The 17,365-nt window shown below is 33.9% G+C and overlaps 2 protein-coding genes across 2 annotated transcripts in view; one reads left to right on the top strand and one right to left on the bottom strand.

Annotated features, from left to right (window-relative positions):
- LOC148600066 (uncharacterized) overlaps window positions 1-17,365 on the top strand; it is a 116,076-nt gene that overhangs the window by 30,792 nt on the left and 67,919 nt on the right. The window lies entirely within an intron of this gene.
- On the bottom strand, window positions 1,893-2,842 carry LOC148600069 (uncharacterized). Its single transcript, XM_088558441.1, has one exon. It carries the CDS (start codon window positions 2,757-2,759, stop codon window positions 1,995-1,997), a length of 765 nt encoding a protein of 254 aa, XP_088414567.1. The 5' UTR covers window positions 2,760-2,842; the 3' UTR covers window positions 1,893-1,994.

Below are 17,365 nucleotides of genomic sequence, written 5' to 3'. Positions count from 1 at the left end.
TGCTACTTCTGCTAGGTGGTGAAACATTCAAATGGGCCAAATTCTCTTGTGTCTTCCTGTTTCCTAATGGCCTGTCTAAGCCTACTGATGCCAATCCAACATTTGAATTTGAAGGATAATCATTTTGTCCCCAATTTGTGAATTGTTTCTAGTTTTTGTATCATTTCTTTATTTTATTATTACAATTTTATATTTTTTCATATCAAAGAATTACTTTAAAAATTGCTTTTATTTGTTGTAAATGTGGTTTTTTTTTCCATATTAAGAATTAGATAATTCATACTTATTTTCTAATAAGTGTTGTTTGTTAAAGCAGCTTTAATTACTGATAACATAATTATCTAAGAATAATTACCACTTTAGTTTTTGAGAAAATCTTTGTTTAGAAAAGAAGTTAGAGAAGTTTTTAAATAAGTGGTCATTTTCAGATTTTTGCTTTTTTCTAGTATAAGAAGGTGGTTAAGCAAGGCTCACAGTGGGTGTGTTGGAATCCGATTTGCCAGATCAAAAGTTGTTGGATTTAACCAAAACTTGTCCAAATGATGGCATATATATCAAAATTGTCAAAAAACTTCTTTATTTTGAATTCCAGAACTTGACCGCAACTTATAAGAGAGGTCACATTTTTGTAAAACATGCTATTTTTATATGTTTTGGGTTTTTTTTTTTCTTAGAATTCTTGGAATAAACATGAAATGTGGCAAAAAAAAACTATTTCTTTTTTCATTTTTTTTTTGCATTTTAGTCCAAAAATGGGTTTCTATGGGATTTTGAATGTAAAACTCATAATGCTTATGGCATCAGGGTAAAATTGGGCAAATGAGCTAATTATTGTCTCATTTTGAGTTTTTTGCACACACAGTGTCATAATAATAGCAAATAAACACTATTCATCAGCAGTAGACAGGGTAAAGGTAAAAATTTTAACATTTAGAATTTGTTTTTAACCTGCGGCAAAGGTCGTTTGGAAAAATTACAGTGTTGGTCAATTGTCTCAACCTCTTGGAATACTCCCTTGCACTGCATTGGTATGAAATTCTGGATTATGGGAGGGAAATGTCTTAAAAATGTAAAAACAACCATGATTTCCCATTCTTTTACATATATTTTGAATAAATGTGCCACTTAAACCCCTACTGAGTTGAGAAAAAACACTTATTTTGGAGCCGGTCATACACTTAAAAGCCTAAAAGCAGAAAAAAACCTGACTTGATATGAAAAAGAAACATCCAGATGAGTTCATATGTACCACATAAGCATCAAAACATGCATTTTAAAATATCTTTTCACTATTTTGTGGCTGTAGGGGTAAAATCTTAGTATAAACAGCATATTTACCAAAACCCGCAGTTTTACAACCCTGGTCCTGGCTTGATTTTAATTACCCCATCTGGTTCATTCCACCTATTCCAACATTTTGAAATTTAAGTTAAAAAAACAAAAATTTCATGTTGGAATAGGTGGAATTATTGTGTAAACATTGGACAAACAATCGGATTAGCTTGTAAAAACATTATTTAATTGGTGATGTTAATTACAGGTAAAAAGGTGATTTTTTTGTGAGAATGTTGGAATTAATATGTTTTGTAAATGTATCCTTTGCTTACTTCAGTACAGTTATTTTTGATTTTTTTAATGTTTATTGGGAAACTGTGCTATAAAAACTGATTTTGTCTGATATTGTATTGTTGTATTCTGTTATATTTGTGATTACTTTGTCTGAATCATGCCTCCTGGTATCTTCATGGAATAAATGATTTGAACATGAGAAAAAGAAATTAAAACTAAATAAATTCATTTTTTTATTTTGTACATTTGATTATATATAAACAACATATTGAACAACTAAATTATTTAGCACTAACAAAATTCATTGATCAGAAAGAAGCACAAATATAAACAAATTACTAAAATCATACTGCAATATTGCAAAAGTTAATTCAAGACAAAAAGCACAAATATACTGTTGAAACACAAATAAAACATAGTAAATTTCAGTCAATGTGTAACAAGTAAGATGCGGCATCAGCATACTGGACTTGTGTGAGTTCCTGGTTTTGAAGTCTGGTTTTCAGGTTGGCGAGTCTGTTGTCTATCTCTCTGTATTTTCTTTTCTTTAGGACTCGTTTACCACCAGCTGAATACTGTATTAGAGTCAATGCGTGTATTGCTTCTTCTTTTTTGAGTAGTCGAATCATGTTGAAAATGTTCGGGTGTGGTGATTTTACAAGTTTCTTCAACTTCCCATGCCAACCTTCAAGGTGATTTGTAGTTCTGGGTCCCTCTGTGGCGTAGTGGTTCCAGAGGTTGCGATGGCCTTCAACCCAGTAGCTGGTGACGTAGTCGGTGAAACCTAAAGTGTCAGTGTTGGTGTCAGCATCGTTGATGTCCTCAAGTGCATTAAACCATACGTCTTCAACAGTGTTTGGTGGTAGTAGTGGTAGTACAGCTGCTCTACGAACTAGTTGGTGGACATACTCATCATCTTTGTATGCAGTTTGAAGGCCATGTTTCTGTGCATTTCTCCATATACACCGGGTGTAGTGGATTAAACAACCTTTGATGTTGATGCCAGGGAATACTGCGTAGGCGGCATTGTGTACTGCTGTTTCGTAGTCTACAAACATGGTTGTCGGGTGAAGAGGAGTGTTGTTGGTGTTACATAGATCTTTGAGTATACTGAGTAGTCGAATATACATTGGTTGTTCTTTACCGGGTAGTAAACTGTACACCAGTGGAAACATAGTTCCATCAACCATAGCGTGAAGAGTATATAACTGGTAAAAGTAGGTAGGGCATGAGTAAAATGTACCATCAGCATAAATAGTAGTAGCTGCAGCTAAGTGAGTAAAGTTGGTTGGTGTACTAAATATCAACATGCGGCCATGTGTGTTGTCATCTGCTAAAAGAAATTGTTGTCGAACAGTTGTTTCAGCCCATTCACCCTCAATATTAATATCAGCTACTGAGTTTGGTAGTGCGGGTAGTAGTTTGTGTCTCTCGTTGTATAGGCTGCCTTTACAGGACTGGAAAGTTGGTATGACTTTGTGTGAAACGAGATTATGTGTGTCATCATTCCACTCATTTTCACTCAAAATTTATTTTGTAGGAAAATTTATAAACAGTAATTTTTCATATTTAATTCTCAGGTAAATTTTACCGGTAAAACTAATTAATTACTAATTATTGTAACAACATATTAGGCTATAATAACATCTATTGTTCTCTGCATGTTGGAATAGGTAGAATATGTAATTTCAAAATGTTGGAATAGCTAGAAGACACCCCCCTCTGATAGTTTACTCTAAAACACTGCCTCTGGTTGTTTTTAAAGTACATTTAATGTGTCTATAGCACTTTGGAAGTAAGTTTGGTTTGATTCATTCTTTTTAGCTTCTAAAAATGAGTTTTTATATAAGTACTCCAGCACTATGTGAAAATGCTCTAACACTGCAGTGTCATGTATGAAAACACATATTTCTGTCTTAAATCAGATGGAAAGCTAACTAGCTGGTGTTTTCTACTTCAGAAACATGCAATGCAATAGAAATAAAGAGAAAAAAAAGAGACAATCTGTCAAATATTTGAATTGAGGCTATTTAGAGGACACTTCTTCACCCAATCTGCAAAAAGTTGAAGTCGCAACATATACCATTGATACAAAATTTGCCATTAATCATTTATTTTTCAACAAATCTCTGTAAACTTTGCAGTTAGACTTAGAAATGAATAGGCTTTCCACAGATGAAGCCTTCACTTGAGTTTCAAAATAAGCCGATCTAATAAGAGAGGTCACATTTTTGTAAAACTTGCTATTTTTATATGTTTTGAGGGTTTATTTCTCAAAATTCTTGGAATAAACATGAAATGTGGCAAAAAAAAACTATTTCTTTTCTCATTTTTTTGCATTTTGGTCCAAAAATGGGTTTCTGTGGGATTTTGAATGTAAAACTCATAATTGCTTATGGCATCAGGGTAAAATTGGGCAAATGAGCTAATTATTGTCTCATATTGAGTTTTTTGCACACACAGTGTCATAATAATAGCAAATAAACACTATTCATCAGCAGTAGACAGGGTAAAGGTAAAAATTTTAACATTTAGAATTTGTTTTTAACCTGCGGCAAAGGTCATTTGGCAAAATTACAGTGTTAGTCAATTGTCTCAACCTCTTGGAATACTCCCTTGCACTGCGTTGGTATGAAATTCTGGATTATGGGAGGGAAATGTCTTAAAAATGTAAAAACAACCATGATTTCCCATTCTTTTACATATATTTTGAATAAATGTGCCACTTAAACCCCTACTGAGTTGAGAAAAAACACTTATTTTGGAGCCGGTCATACACTAAAAAGCCTAAAAGCAGAAAAAAACCTGACTTGATATGAAAAAGAAACATCCAGATGAGTTCATATGTACCACATAAGCATCAAAACATGCATTTTAAAATATCTTTTCACTATTTTGTGGCTGTAGGGGTAAAATCTTAGTATAAACAGCATATTTACCAAACCCGCAGTTTTACAACCCTGGTCCTGGCTTATGTGTCTATAGCACTTTGGAAGTAAGTTTGGGTTGATTCATTCTTTTTAGCTTCTAAAAATGAGTTTTTATATAAGTACTCCTGCACTATGAGAAAATGCTCTAACACTTAGACTTAGAAATGAATAGGCTTTAGGGAGTAACAAGTGTTGTGGTAGGACTGCAGACCCTCTTTGACAGTTGTGAGTATAGAAGTTAAAAGTTTTGAAAGAGGTTTGATGGTACATTTTGCAGATCCGGCTATGAAATGTTGTTTGTATGGATTCTTGCGGAGTTAAGAAATCCAGTACATAGACAGTAAATCACAATTATCGTCCTTGGTAGAGAGACCAAAAGAGGATATCACAGATTTATGGTTTTCAACAATCTGTTCTTTGGAGAGTGTGGTAGCAGTATAGGTCTTATCACTGCTTTTATTTTCTACATCTACCTCTGATAATAAACATTGGATGTAAAACGTTATGCAGACAAAAACAATGTTGTTTTGGGCTTTGTCTGCTGGTATGACAACATATTTGTCATGTAAAACCTTGCCAACAGTACACCTTACTCAGAATGTTACAAATATTTGAAGTCCTTTTCCATCTGCCAGTTTTTGCAGCTGATGAAAAATTCCTAAACTACATATGTAACTTACATAACTTGACAAAATGATAAATGGCATTAAGTCTAATACATCAAAAAGGGAACCTGAAACTTTTGAGTCGGACTTCGCTCGCACATACCTGATAAGGCCATTGCCCTCCTCATATTAACTTCTGGGCCTTTGCCTTTCAGTCCTTCTGAATAATTGACCGTCAAGCCAAAACTTATACTCTTGATTTGGACAATGTACTACCCACACTACTTCGACTGTGAGGTACATGTAGCTAAAATATTTATGCCGTGTAGTTTTTTGTTGTTGTTGAAAAAACATGGCTTCTGAATGTTTACAAAAATGTAGCTGTCTTTGTAAGAATTATACAAATTCTGTAAAATATGATATACCCTAAAAAGGCTACATATTTTTATTTTTGTTATTAACTTGTTTTATAGGTCTTTATGATGAAATGAATAATTATTCATTCCAATCTGTCTGCTCTTTGTAGATAATCCACATGGAAAATCCAACAGTTTCGATTATATTTTACTGTCAATTACAGAGTTATCTCCCATAACTTTGAATTCTACAGTATATTCTATATAATTTTTATCTCCTTAGAGCATGGGTTATATAAAAAACCACGTTAATAATTTATTTCTGTTAACTATAACACATTAATTAAAATATCAAAAATAAAAATATATAGGCTTTCCAACCATGCATCACATTTTGCATGGTTCTTATCTGGAGTGCTACTTCATGTTTCACCTTACAGGCGCTTTGTAAAACCTAGTTTTAACCAACCATTTATACATGTAATTATTTTGAAATGCCTGAGTATTCCAACTCTTAGTCAGGACCATTGCAGTGTCAGAGTTTCTTTTAATTGACTTGATTATGGATTGGAGAAGTGTTTGGTAATTTTGTTGGTACCCTTACTTAATAGGGTATGTAAGTCTCGTCACGTGACTCCATGATTTCATGAGAATGGGTCCCCATTCAAATGCATAGAGACTTGTCATTAACACATCAATGGGTTCAATACTAAGAGCAAATTTTTTTTTGTGTAGAAATACTGATAAAAAATGACAAATACCTTGTTCTAAATTATAAAAAATATTATGAAAAGCATAAAATATAAGATTTTGCATTGTGATTCTGCGGACACCGCTTCATGGCGTAAACAAACACTTACACCTGCAGGACTTAATATAGAAGTTTTCAAAGTAGATGCACACTTATTATGTATATTTGAATGTAAGAATCACTCACCTAATGTATTTTTTCTCCTTTCAATTGATATTTTTTCTAAAAATAATGTTTTATGCAGTTCTTGAGGATTTTGAGAAAAAAAAGTTATTTCCCCTGACATATGGTCACTTAATATCAGATTCATTCATGTTGACCACTTTCTTGAAAAGTTTTGGTGCAAATTACTGTTACGATACATATTATAGTTTACGACAAGTCTGGAATAACAATTTTTTATCATACTTTAGTGATATTCTTTCTGTAAACCTTGAATTGTCCGTGACGCAGTCCGAGGCCTAATTTTCATAGCATAAAACATAAGAATTTCATGTATTATGGTAATATTGTGACAAATTGTACTTTTTTCATGTAATAAATACAATATTCTGTCTTATATAGGTATAAGCAATCAATAATAGATGTCAATGGCCGGGTTTTAGAGGTTTGACTGAACAAAGTGCCCTGCCGCAGCACCACAGCCATATGTATTTGAACACTTGATTTGAAAATAACCTTCTTAGATGATTCATGTAAGTATTTTTATTTGATAGCATACACTGCACAATCATATTGTGTAGTTAGAATGCTGATTTTATCCTTTACCAGAAAAAAAAAATGCATTTTAGTTGAAAAAATGTGTTTTTCAATACCTAATTTCCCTCGGCCAATAGCAAGAAATGGATAAAAGAAGCTAATTTTACAGATTTTCGTGTATTAGAGCTATGTTTCTGTCAAACTAATGATGAAACAATGTTGTATTTTGTTCATCTTTCATTATTTATGGAATGAACAGCATTGAATTTATTTTTTTTTCAGGAGGGAAAAAAGCTGTCTTGCATGATGTGTACAGTGGTTCTAATATGCCCTGGCAAGGATCAAAACAATGTACCAGAGCTCTGTAACTTCTTATTTGTGTCATAAAATGGATGTACTTACTGAAAAAAACACTTTTCCTGTTTGTTCATTCAGATGAGTGGAGGTACAGGGAAAAGAGTAATATTTATTTCCCTGCATTAGGTTGACCAATCATGTACCCTATTCAGATGAAGGCACGAAACCAAAATTAATTTTCCCACTGTCCTTTTTATAGCCTTTCTGTAATTTAAATAATTCCACCAGCGCAATTCAATTCAGATTTTTTTTAATTTGAACCTTCCAACAACTTATATAAAAAATATTAAAAAAATTACCATTATTTTTTCAATTTATATGCATAAACACAGAGATACCCTAAAAAATGACCCAAAATGGCTTCCGGATCTCACAAACTTGACCTTTTTTTACCTCACCAAATCACAACCTAATTGTCAAATTTCTCATTTCAACACATCTACTAAAATAAGTTCATTATTCCTCTTCCATTTGAGTACAAAAAGTATAAGAAATTCTGAAAGGAAGTGTTTCTAAATAATTTTTGAAAAATCCCCTATTATTATAGGAACTATATTCGTACACAATGAAAACCTAAGGGAAGATAATTGTGGTCTTGTACCTATTAGATGCGCTAAAGTTAAAATATTGTAATAAAAAAAACATTTTCTGTCATTTCATCATATTTCCAATCGTTCTGCAAAGTTTCGATCAGTCCATCATCATGTCCGCAAACCAGCTTCAAAGACAGCTACCCCAACCTGTTTTCAGCTCTTCTTTCTTATCTGAAAAATTCAAAAAGTTAGATATGACCACTTTTATCAATATTGCAATAACATTTTTACATTTTGAGATATTTTCACCAACTAAAGTGTTTTTTCTCTTGGATCATTATAGTATTTGAATTTCTTTTATCAAAATAGTTTTAAAGTGGTTTATTTTTTTTTCAAATTCCAAATATGGAAAAAAATAGAATTGAATCAAATGAAGCTAAAATTAAAAATACTTCTACTTCATAAAAAAAAATAGAAAAAAATATAAATTACTTTAATGATTCAGAAAACAGTCCCAATTTACAGATTCTTGATAAGTTGAAAAGTATTTGTGGAAATAATTATTTTCTACAGGTGCCGATATGACCAATAATCTAAAAGCTCAGGGTTGCATACTCATATATAAAGTTCTTCAGATAAGAACACTTTTGAATAATTACACAGGTATTTTAGGAATTTTTTATCACAGCAAGTTTTTTTCTTCACATTTTAAAGAAAACAAAATTGATTTATCACATTTGGGTCTCAAAGAAAGAAAATTATAATATAGTGGTGCAAAAATGGTCAATTTCATTTTTTTTTTTTCTAAAGGCATTTTTTTTTACTAATATCTACTTAAAACTACAAAAACAATCCCAAATCAAATATTTGTTATCAATAATACGGAATTAAACCACCATATTGGCTTTCTTTTGATGATTCTTTGAAAACCCCCCATCACTCAGGGGGCGATCTAGTATCCTATTAGGATGAAATTATCTGATCTAACGAGTAAAAAACTGCACCCTGAGCCTTATTAGAACTATGTAAACATTGTCAGCATCTAGAAATTCTCACCTAAACTATCAAAAGAACCAAAAAGTATAAATAGTAGCCTTTTTGCGACTAAAATCATACCAAATTTTGTTGCGGAACCATACAAGAAGAAGATTCAAATATGTTTACTGATGGTAATACTCCATACAACAAGGCAAAACTGGTCTAGCAGGAAGCCACAAGGTTAGTAATGCTGGACAGTTCAAGAAAGGTCATACTCCATGGTCGAAAGGTCTCGTTTTTGAGAATGCAGTTTCATCAGACGAAGAAGAGTCAAAAGCTTACATCCGAATGAATCTGCAAGATCACCAACAAGATGGCATCAAAGCTGATTCCGTATCCATGACTGACAGCTCACAGGTGGTAAAAGAAGATGGAAGTGGTGTGAATAAATCCAGTATGATCCTGCGGCCACGGTACCTGAAAGCAGACAAAGAAAAGGTGACATCAAATAATTCTCATATTATTGAGAGTGAAATGATGTTTGACATGTTCAACTTGGCATACCAACAGCACAGGGAAACACCAAAAACTTGCAAGAGGCCATGGATTGAGCCACATAGTGACATAAAATGGGGTGCCTGTATCATGTTCAGAGTTCGGTGTGCAAATTGTTGGTTTGCGACTCCAACATTAGCAAAGTTGTACTCAGAATTTGAAAACAACAAGCCAGGGCCAAATACAGCCGGTACTAACATTGCACTAGTTTCAGCAGGACTAGATAGTCCAATAGGAAGCACCAAGACCCAGGAGATTTTAGCGCGTGTAAGTGTTCCACCTCCATGCAAGAGTGGTATGCAGAGAAACACCAATCGAATTTCTAAAGTTATGGTAAAGCAGAACAAGGACAACATGAAAGATAGGTTGAACAAGTGAAAGCATACAACAAAAAGAAGGGACAACCAGAAAATATGATAGATGTGACCTTAGATGGCAGGTAACCAACTGCAACAATGTCCAGCAGAAAGAAACCAGGGTTAAATGCATCACAGGCACAGATGCTTGCGATTGAACAAAATACTCCATGGAAGTTTGTAGCCGCAGCATCTTCACTAAACCAGCTATGTTGGAAGGGAGCTTGGCTCAGAGGAAAGGGATTTGATGCAGAGTGCCCAGGCCATGAAGGTTGTACTGCTACCCTTCATAGAACTATACCAATATCAGAATATGCCATGGGAAAAGAAATTGGAAATCAGCTTGCACTGCAAGGTATGCTTATCCGTTATGCCACAACAGATGGAGATGCACGTTCCGCTAAAGGAGTAGAAGATGCCATACATGTACTGTATCCTATGTGGGAAGGGCAGATACTGGCTGACCCAGTACATCTAAGCCAACATCAATTCCGATCGGGAATGCGAGCAGAGTTTAGTGAGACCATGTTTCATGGACAAACTAAAGAAGAGAACAAAGACTTGAAGAAAATGATTAGCCCGGACTTGAAGTGTCCCAGTTCCATGATACTGAACCAGTTAATGAATGAATATAACAAGGACACAGAAAAAGTTTGTAAAAAACTACCTACCATCCTTTCATCTACAGTCCAGTGTTATGGTGGAGACTGTTCATCTTGCCTTAAGGAGTCTGTGGTATGCAAAGGTACAGTCAGTGGTAACTGGTACATTAGATCCTTTTACCTCAGCACTTACAACATCACTGTGCTGAAAATAGATGAAATTGATGAAATTATACAGCTAGAACTACTGAAAATGATACTTAGAGAGGAAGCAGTTAATAGCATGAGAATGTTCCACACAACAAATAAAAAGAAGGAGTTCATCGTGCATTGAGTGTGTGTTTACCAAAAAATGTAACTCATTGAAAAAACATGGAAGGATGTTAAAACTGTAGCATTGCATTTGCTCGAAGTATGCTTTCATAAAACTCCGAAGTGGTCGATTTCAATTTATTATATAAACTTATAAATTTGCCTCAACGGATCGCTTTACACAATTATGACAAATTAAAACAAAAAATCAAAAACAAAAACAAAACGACCACATTACTTTGTACAGAACACCCAATCAAGTTAACAACGAAACTTTATTAAACCCAGTATATTTGTTTAAATTTTGTCATCTGCAATTGTTCTAACATAAAGCATGCAAAAGCTAAATCTTAAAAAAAATGTTGCAAGTATCATTTATATTCTCTCCAAAAAGTAGTAAAAGTCTTTTTACACCATATCAGACTTTTTTTTTATTTTATATTTTAGAACATTGTTCCACGTATGTGATAAACATGGAAAGACTTTTGTTATAGTGTGATCATGCTAAAACAAGTGTGACCTGTTCGTACGCATTCTGGTATTGGGTTTTTACTTGCTTCGTCTGAAAAGAAAAGAAAAGTGATTCCAACATTCGATCAATGAAGAACTTGATCATTTTTTTTCTGCAAATTCAGTTTCCAACCAATCGCAACTTCTCGGTCAATCTCGCGGATTCCGAGCATAGCCGGGATTAGCCAAAGGTGTACTGATTGGTTTCCAACTTGAGTCGTTTAGACCACATTCTCATTTTCCCTTGGTCGCGTAAGTTACTTACTAACTTTGTACATGAAAAAAGTTGTGTTTATTCAAAAAATATAATACATCGTTGTTTCTCCAAAAAATGGTACACCTAGATATGATTATATAGTTCTTGGTAGAGATTCCTCATACTTTGTAAAAAAATAATCCCAAATCCTCTTCCAAATATACAGAAAATGTTTTCAAAATGCTGGAATTTTTTATCGACAACATATTTGTTCAGTGTGGTGGGCGCGTTTTTCAACAAAAGGTCGGTATTCCAATGGGAACAAATTGTGCTCCTCTACTTGTTGACCTATTCCTACACTCTTATGAGGTTGACTTTATAGCTGATCTGATCAGAAAGAAAGAGCATCGTTTAGATAGATCCTTTAATCTCAGTTTCCGCTATACAGATGACGTACTTTCGTTAAACAATCCTAGTCTCGGGGACTTGATACATCGCATCTACCCCAAAACCTTAAGATCAAAGATACTACAGAAACTGTAAAGTCAGCCTCATATCTTGACCTACACTTAGAGATCTATGGTAAAAGAAAACTTTCCTTTCATCCGTGGCAACAGCCCTGGATTACATTCTTTTGATTACCGCTATAACCTTGTTCCTTGATTATTCTTCAGTACCTGCGTATGGAGTTTTCATATTACAACTCATAGGTTATGTCAGAGCTTGCCATAACTACGCAGACTTTTGGAACGCGCTACGACTCTTACAGTTAAGCTTCTGAAACAAGGTTATGTTGCTATAGGATTGAAGTCATAACTATAGAAGTTTTATGGCCGCCATCATGTACTCGTGGACCGTTATGTTGTATCCATCTGCACCATGAAAACTGATTTGTTCATCAGTCATAGTTTTCTTTTCCTCTTTCGTCTACCTTGACTTGACTGTTTTATGAGCATCTCGCTTGGTGTTTCTAGAAAAACATTGGACATTTACCCTATCGGTGTACATAGTCCATGCGCCCAGGTTTTATTGGAGTCCGAGTTGCTCATTTGCTTTTGTTACTTGTGTGTATTGTTTTAGTTAATTAATGTTCTTTGTTGTGTATATCTATTTTCCATGTTTGGTCTTTGTCCCTGGATTATTTCCTTTGATTTCAGTAGAAATGTTTATTGAGGTTGATAATATATGAATAAGAATAGAGACACGAGAAGAAAAAAATCGGTTTTGGTTTAATCCGTAAAACATCAGAATTGTGTTTTTTTACTAGTTTGATAGAATCAAATTTTCTCATAAAACATTTCAATGTATTAAAACGGAATAGATTTTACTCGTAAGGGTTTACACAAAACGGAACTTCTGTCGTTTGTCGTTTTCCGTAATCACCTATTTTCACTGCGTTTCCTTGCTTGCATAAAATAATTCGATATGGTCACATTTGTCAGCAAATAAGATATTTCCACCATAGAGTCATGATTCTCTACATCATATAAATTTTTGTGTTTGATGACCCTTGTTATCATTACGTTAAAATCAGAAATAATACACAACCATCGCACTGTTTCCTACGACTTTGGTTCTTGTGTTGCTGATAAGCGTGTATAGTCAGTGGCGGATCCAGAAGGGGTGCAGGAGGTTACTGCAGAATTTGTCATTTTTTGTGTAAAATTGACAGAAAATGGCATATAATGTCCTAGCACCCTCTTTTTCTGAGGAACCCCGACTAGCACGCGTCTTTTGGACAAGTCTGAATCCAGCCCTGACAGTACACATTTGTACCAAAAATTGCATTGTATTTATGATTTGTATTCTTTTAATTGTCGATAACACTGCTCTTAAGATCATTAGAATGAAATCAGTCTACATTACTTTGATGCTTAGATGAGATTAATACAAACGTTCTAATGATTTGTTAGAGTTGTGTCCCTTACTCTACGGGTACCCTCTTCAGTTATTAGCTTCCTCCTCGTTTGTATTGACCCATTTTGTTATATCATTCTCTCATTTCGTTTTTTTACCTTAGGCCATGAAGTAAATGTAATTCCAGTTCTATGCTTTTGGTGGCTCCTTTTGTGAAAAAAAATGTTTCTCTCTTTCATTGGTTTTAAGGTATTATAAATTGTGGCAATAACTCTTAATACATTTCATACAACTTCTTAAGACTAATGAAATATAAAGGAATCATTTGACCAACTAAAAGGTTTTTTTTCCCTATAATTTATGGTTTTTAAGATATTAGGTTAAAACTGCAAAAAGCATCATTTTTGCTTGTCAAGAGCACTTAATAAGGAGTCATCCAGCAACTTCAGCCCAAAGAACCTTGCAGGCCTTACCAAAGGTACCATTTACTCAATTCCATGTTTCTATATAATATGAGTATCAGTTTGAATTTGCTTTTGAATATATTAGCATATAAAATGCTTCAAAGACACAGCTTGATATATCTACAACTGAAGATGTGGACCCTTAAAGAATAACAACAGAAAAATGGTCAAAGAACTTAAAATTTGTAATACTTAACTTGGTCATGATTATATTGATAAGACAGACCAATGAACTAAATGCTTTCTAGATTCCCATTAGTTTTTCTTGAGGTCAGCATTTTTCTATAGTTTGAAACATGCCAGCAAAATATTCTTGGTCTCTTTTGAGGCCTACTTATGAAAACATTCTAGTCTATACCTAAAATCAATCCAAACCTACCTTTTGTCTTATAGAACCTTGTGATACCATTTCACAGATTAGATAAGTTATTGTGTGGATACAAGGGAAACGTTTTATGGCCCCTACAAACTAAACAATTCCAGTCTCAACCCCAAAAATCAATCCCAGCCTTGCTTTTGAAGTCTTGTGCTTTGACCCTTTGCCTTACAATTTCAAGGAGATCCATACCCTTTTATTTCAGTTACTCTCCAGACTTCAGGAAAATGTTTGTTTCTGACCACTTACATGTATTCCTAATTGGTTTCTCCATATATCAGGAAAATGTTTGTTTCTGACCACTTATTCCCAATTGGTTCAAGTATAGACCTGTGATTTATTACAGATCTGGTTCAAGTAGTGACCCTAAAAATCAATTCCAGAATTCCAGCAGCACACCATTTATATGTTGCAAGTTTTTGGGAGTATAAAACTTGTGAACACATCATTCTTGCCTTTCAAGGCAATAATCTTATGAGTCTACCTTAAACTCGGAAACGTAAAATGGTAGGAAATCTCTCGCAGAAATTTAATTTAAAAGCCACGTACATTTTTAACAATCGGCTTACCTCTTCTAAAACTTGAATTATATGAGCATGATCAAGAATTACATGCTTGGTTTCTAACAATTCATTTTTGAGGGTTTTTGTGGTCTGACATTATTTCAGATGTAAAAGTACTGATATTGCACAAAAGAAGCTCTATGCCTTTGCTAATACCGTTCATATCTCTTTGTTGAGGAGTTGAATCGTTTATGAACATCTCTCCTACAAAAGAAACAGATTTTTATTGCCGAAAATTATTGATTATCATCACTAGATTTCAATATGCACTCTTGTTCCGACGCAATCGGTATTGAATTCGATTTGACATTACGTTATATCTATGATGTGTAACCATGGCAACGTAACCGATTGAGTTTCAATAGACATAAGTGATAGCAATCGTGAAATTCGAATGCTCCGTTAGGGGGCGTTTGTGTCCGGAAGATCAGTTTTAGTCTCGTTTATATATTGAATTATGTATATTGAATAATTGAACCAATAGACCTTTCTGTGTTAAGTTTATTAGCATGCCCAATATACACTTCCGCGAGTTAGGACTTGGGTAGAACAAAATGATACAAGAGTGCAGTTATTTGTAATGCATTTTCCACAGGGTACCTATGTAATTAATCTCAAGAAAACCACACAAAGGAGGAAATGGGTTGCAGTTCCTAAAACTAGAAAAGCACAGCTTTCATTTGCACAAAAACATTATGGTCATTCATCAAAAGTTGACCTAAATTTAAGTTGTTATGGACTCTTAAAATTCAGCACAAAATGCACTGGAAAAAAAATGAAGCATCTAGATTTCATTTATGAGAAATAATTTCAACCCTATAACATATTAGTAATTATTACTAAAATAAAAAATAATCATAAATGGGTAAGCTATGAAATGAAAATAAATTTCAAGCCAGGTACCACCTTGTATTCAATACTCAGTACCATGTTGGGGTAAAAAAAGTTACCGGTAGAATGTAAACAAATAATTGCACTATTGTATCCAAAATAATTTTCATTATTAAATAAAGCGAGACAATGCGTCACTATTTTTTTCTCAAATATAACGTCGTTTACAATTTACAATGACTCACATGTATTTAGATTCTAACATTTTACAATCAATATACAAGTACGCTATGTTTTAGATCATTCGAAGGGAATCGAGTATGATTTCACGCTAATAGCCATTCCGTTTTTTTTTTTTTTTTCTTTTTTTTTTTTTTTTTGCATTGGTATCCTACATAGTAACATCTAAATGAACTGTCCCATACTACCATACATCGTGTACTAAGTTACAGCCCTAGATTAATCCTACGAGGAGGAATGACCCGGCCAGCGAAAGCTATACTTTATATAGCCTAGCTGGCCGAATGGTCTAGGGCGCTGGACTTTGTGCAGGCGGTGTTGCCATAGATGTTACAGCAGTACGAGTTCGAGTCCCGTGGAGGGAACGACCAAAACTTTGCATCGCAAATTTGACAGTTCTAACATCGTTGGGAATTTTTCAGACCTTTATATACGTTTATATATCTTCCTGTATAAATTCGATCCGATGGAGCAGTGTAGCAAATAGAGTCGTCACATTCTGAGACGTTTGTATATATATATATGTATATATATATAAATATATATATGGACCTGTTGAATTACGTTGGCCTCGGACTTCGTCCTCTGTTAATATAATCTGAACAGGTCCATATATAACGCACTGACTTCGTTAAAGTCCATAATTGATAATTAACACATAAGTCATAGCTATCTGTGATTGGCGTATTGATATTCGCGTTGTGACGATTTGGAGGGAGAATATCCGAAAGTGAAATTATCCAATTTATTTCACGGTGTGAATTGTCGATTTATTTTACACTGGGAACAATCGTTAAATCACCACTGTCTGAAGAACTATGTATGGGTACCAGATTACCATAAATGATCCAATGATAAAGCTGACAACATGTTTCATTTTCGATTGTTTTCTGTAGCCGAATGATTTGGCCAGTTCTTCTATCAATTTCATGCATTTCAAATATTTATCATCGTTCCATTCCGTAAAGTTACAATGGACCCATGGGTTTTGTGCATCTTCTCTTAGCTAAAGTAAAAAGTCATCATTGTGCTCTTAAAAATCCAAAAATACTGACTATATAGAAATGACAAATTTCGGTATATTGTTTGCTCTCAACTGTAGCAATAGAACCAAATACGTAGGTAGTTCAAGATTCAAAATTAATCATTTACAAAAAGAACTCAAAACTGAAAATATCGAATAAGCCTATAGGGTATGTAAGTCTCGTCATGTGACTCCATGATTTCACGAGAACAGTTATAGTCTGCCATTCAAAAGCATGGAGATAAGTCATTTAGAAAGCGTTGAATTCAGTGTTAAGGGCAAAACATCAGTTTGTGTAAAAATGCCGATAAAAAAAATGACAAATATCTATTTCTACATGATAAAGGTATTTAGAAAAATCATTAAATGGAAGATTTTGCATGTTAATACAGCGTTTCGAGTACCCGAAGTAAACAATTAAATGCAGCTCGGTCTTCGGTTTTTAATACGTTCTACGTCGGACATTCCGGTAAAGAAAATGAAACTAGAACGATACTTACTTACCCTATTCCAGTCTCTGTAAGTTCTATTTTAGTATGTCAAAGGAACAACATGGATTTAGTGCCATGTTTAATACAAGGAATGCACACCCTTGGTGTTTAATGGTAATCGAATTTTGTTCAACGACAAATATCGGTAAATAATTATGATAGTTTGATATCAGTCAAGTTGGTGCGTATACTTTCGGGAATCTTCGGTAC

Source organism: Perna viridis, chromosome 13 (genome assembly GCF_037379345.1).
Source record: "Perna viridis isolate PV_CMFRI_1.1 ecotype Kerala chromosome 13, ASM3737934v1, whole genome shotgun sequence".
NCBI lineage: Eukaryota > Metazoa > Mollusca > Bivalvia > Mytilida > Mytilidae > Perna > Perna viridis.
Note: the sequence above shows the minus strand (reverse complement) of the source record. Positions and strands in the feature narration are given on the sequence as shown.

Coding starts and splice junctions, on each gene's coding strand:
- LOC148600069 (XM_088558441.1), bottom strand. CDS start 2,759: ATGGTTGATGGAACTATGTTTCCACTGGTGTACAGTTTACTACCCGGT.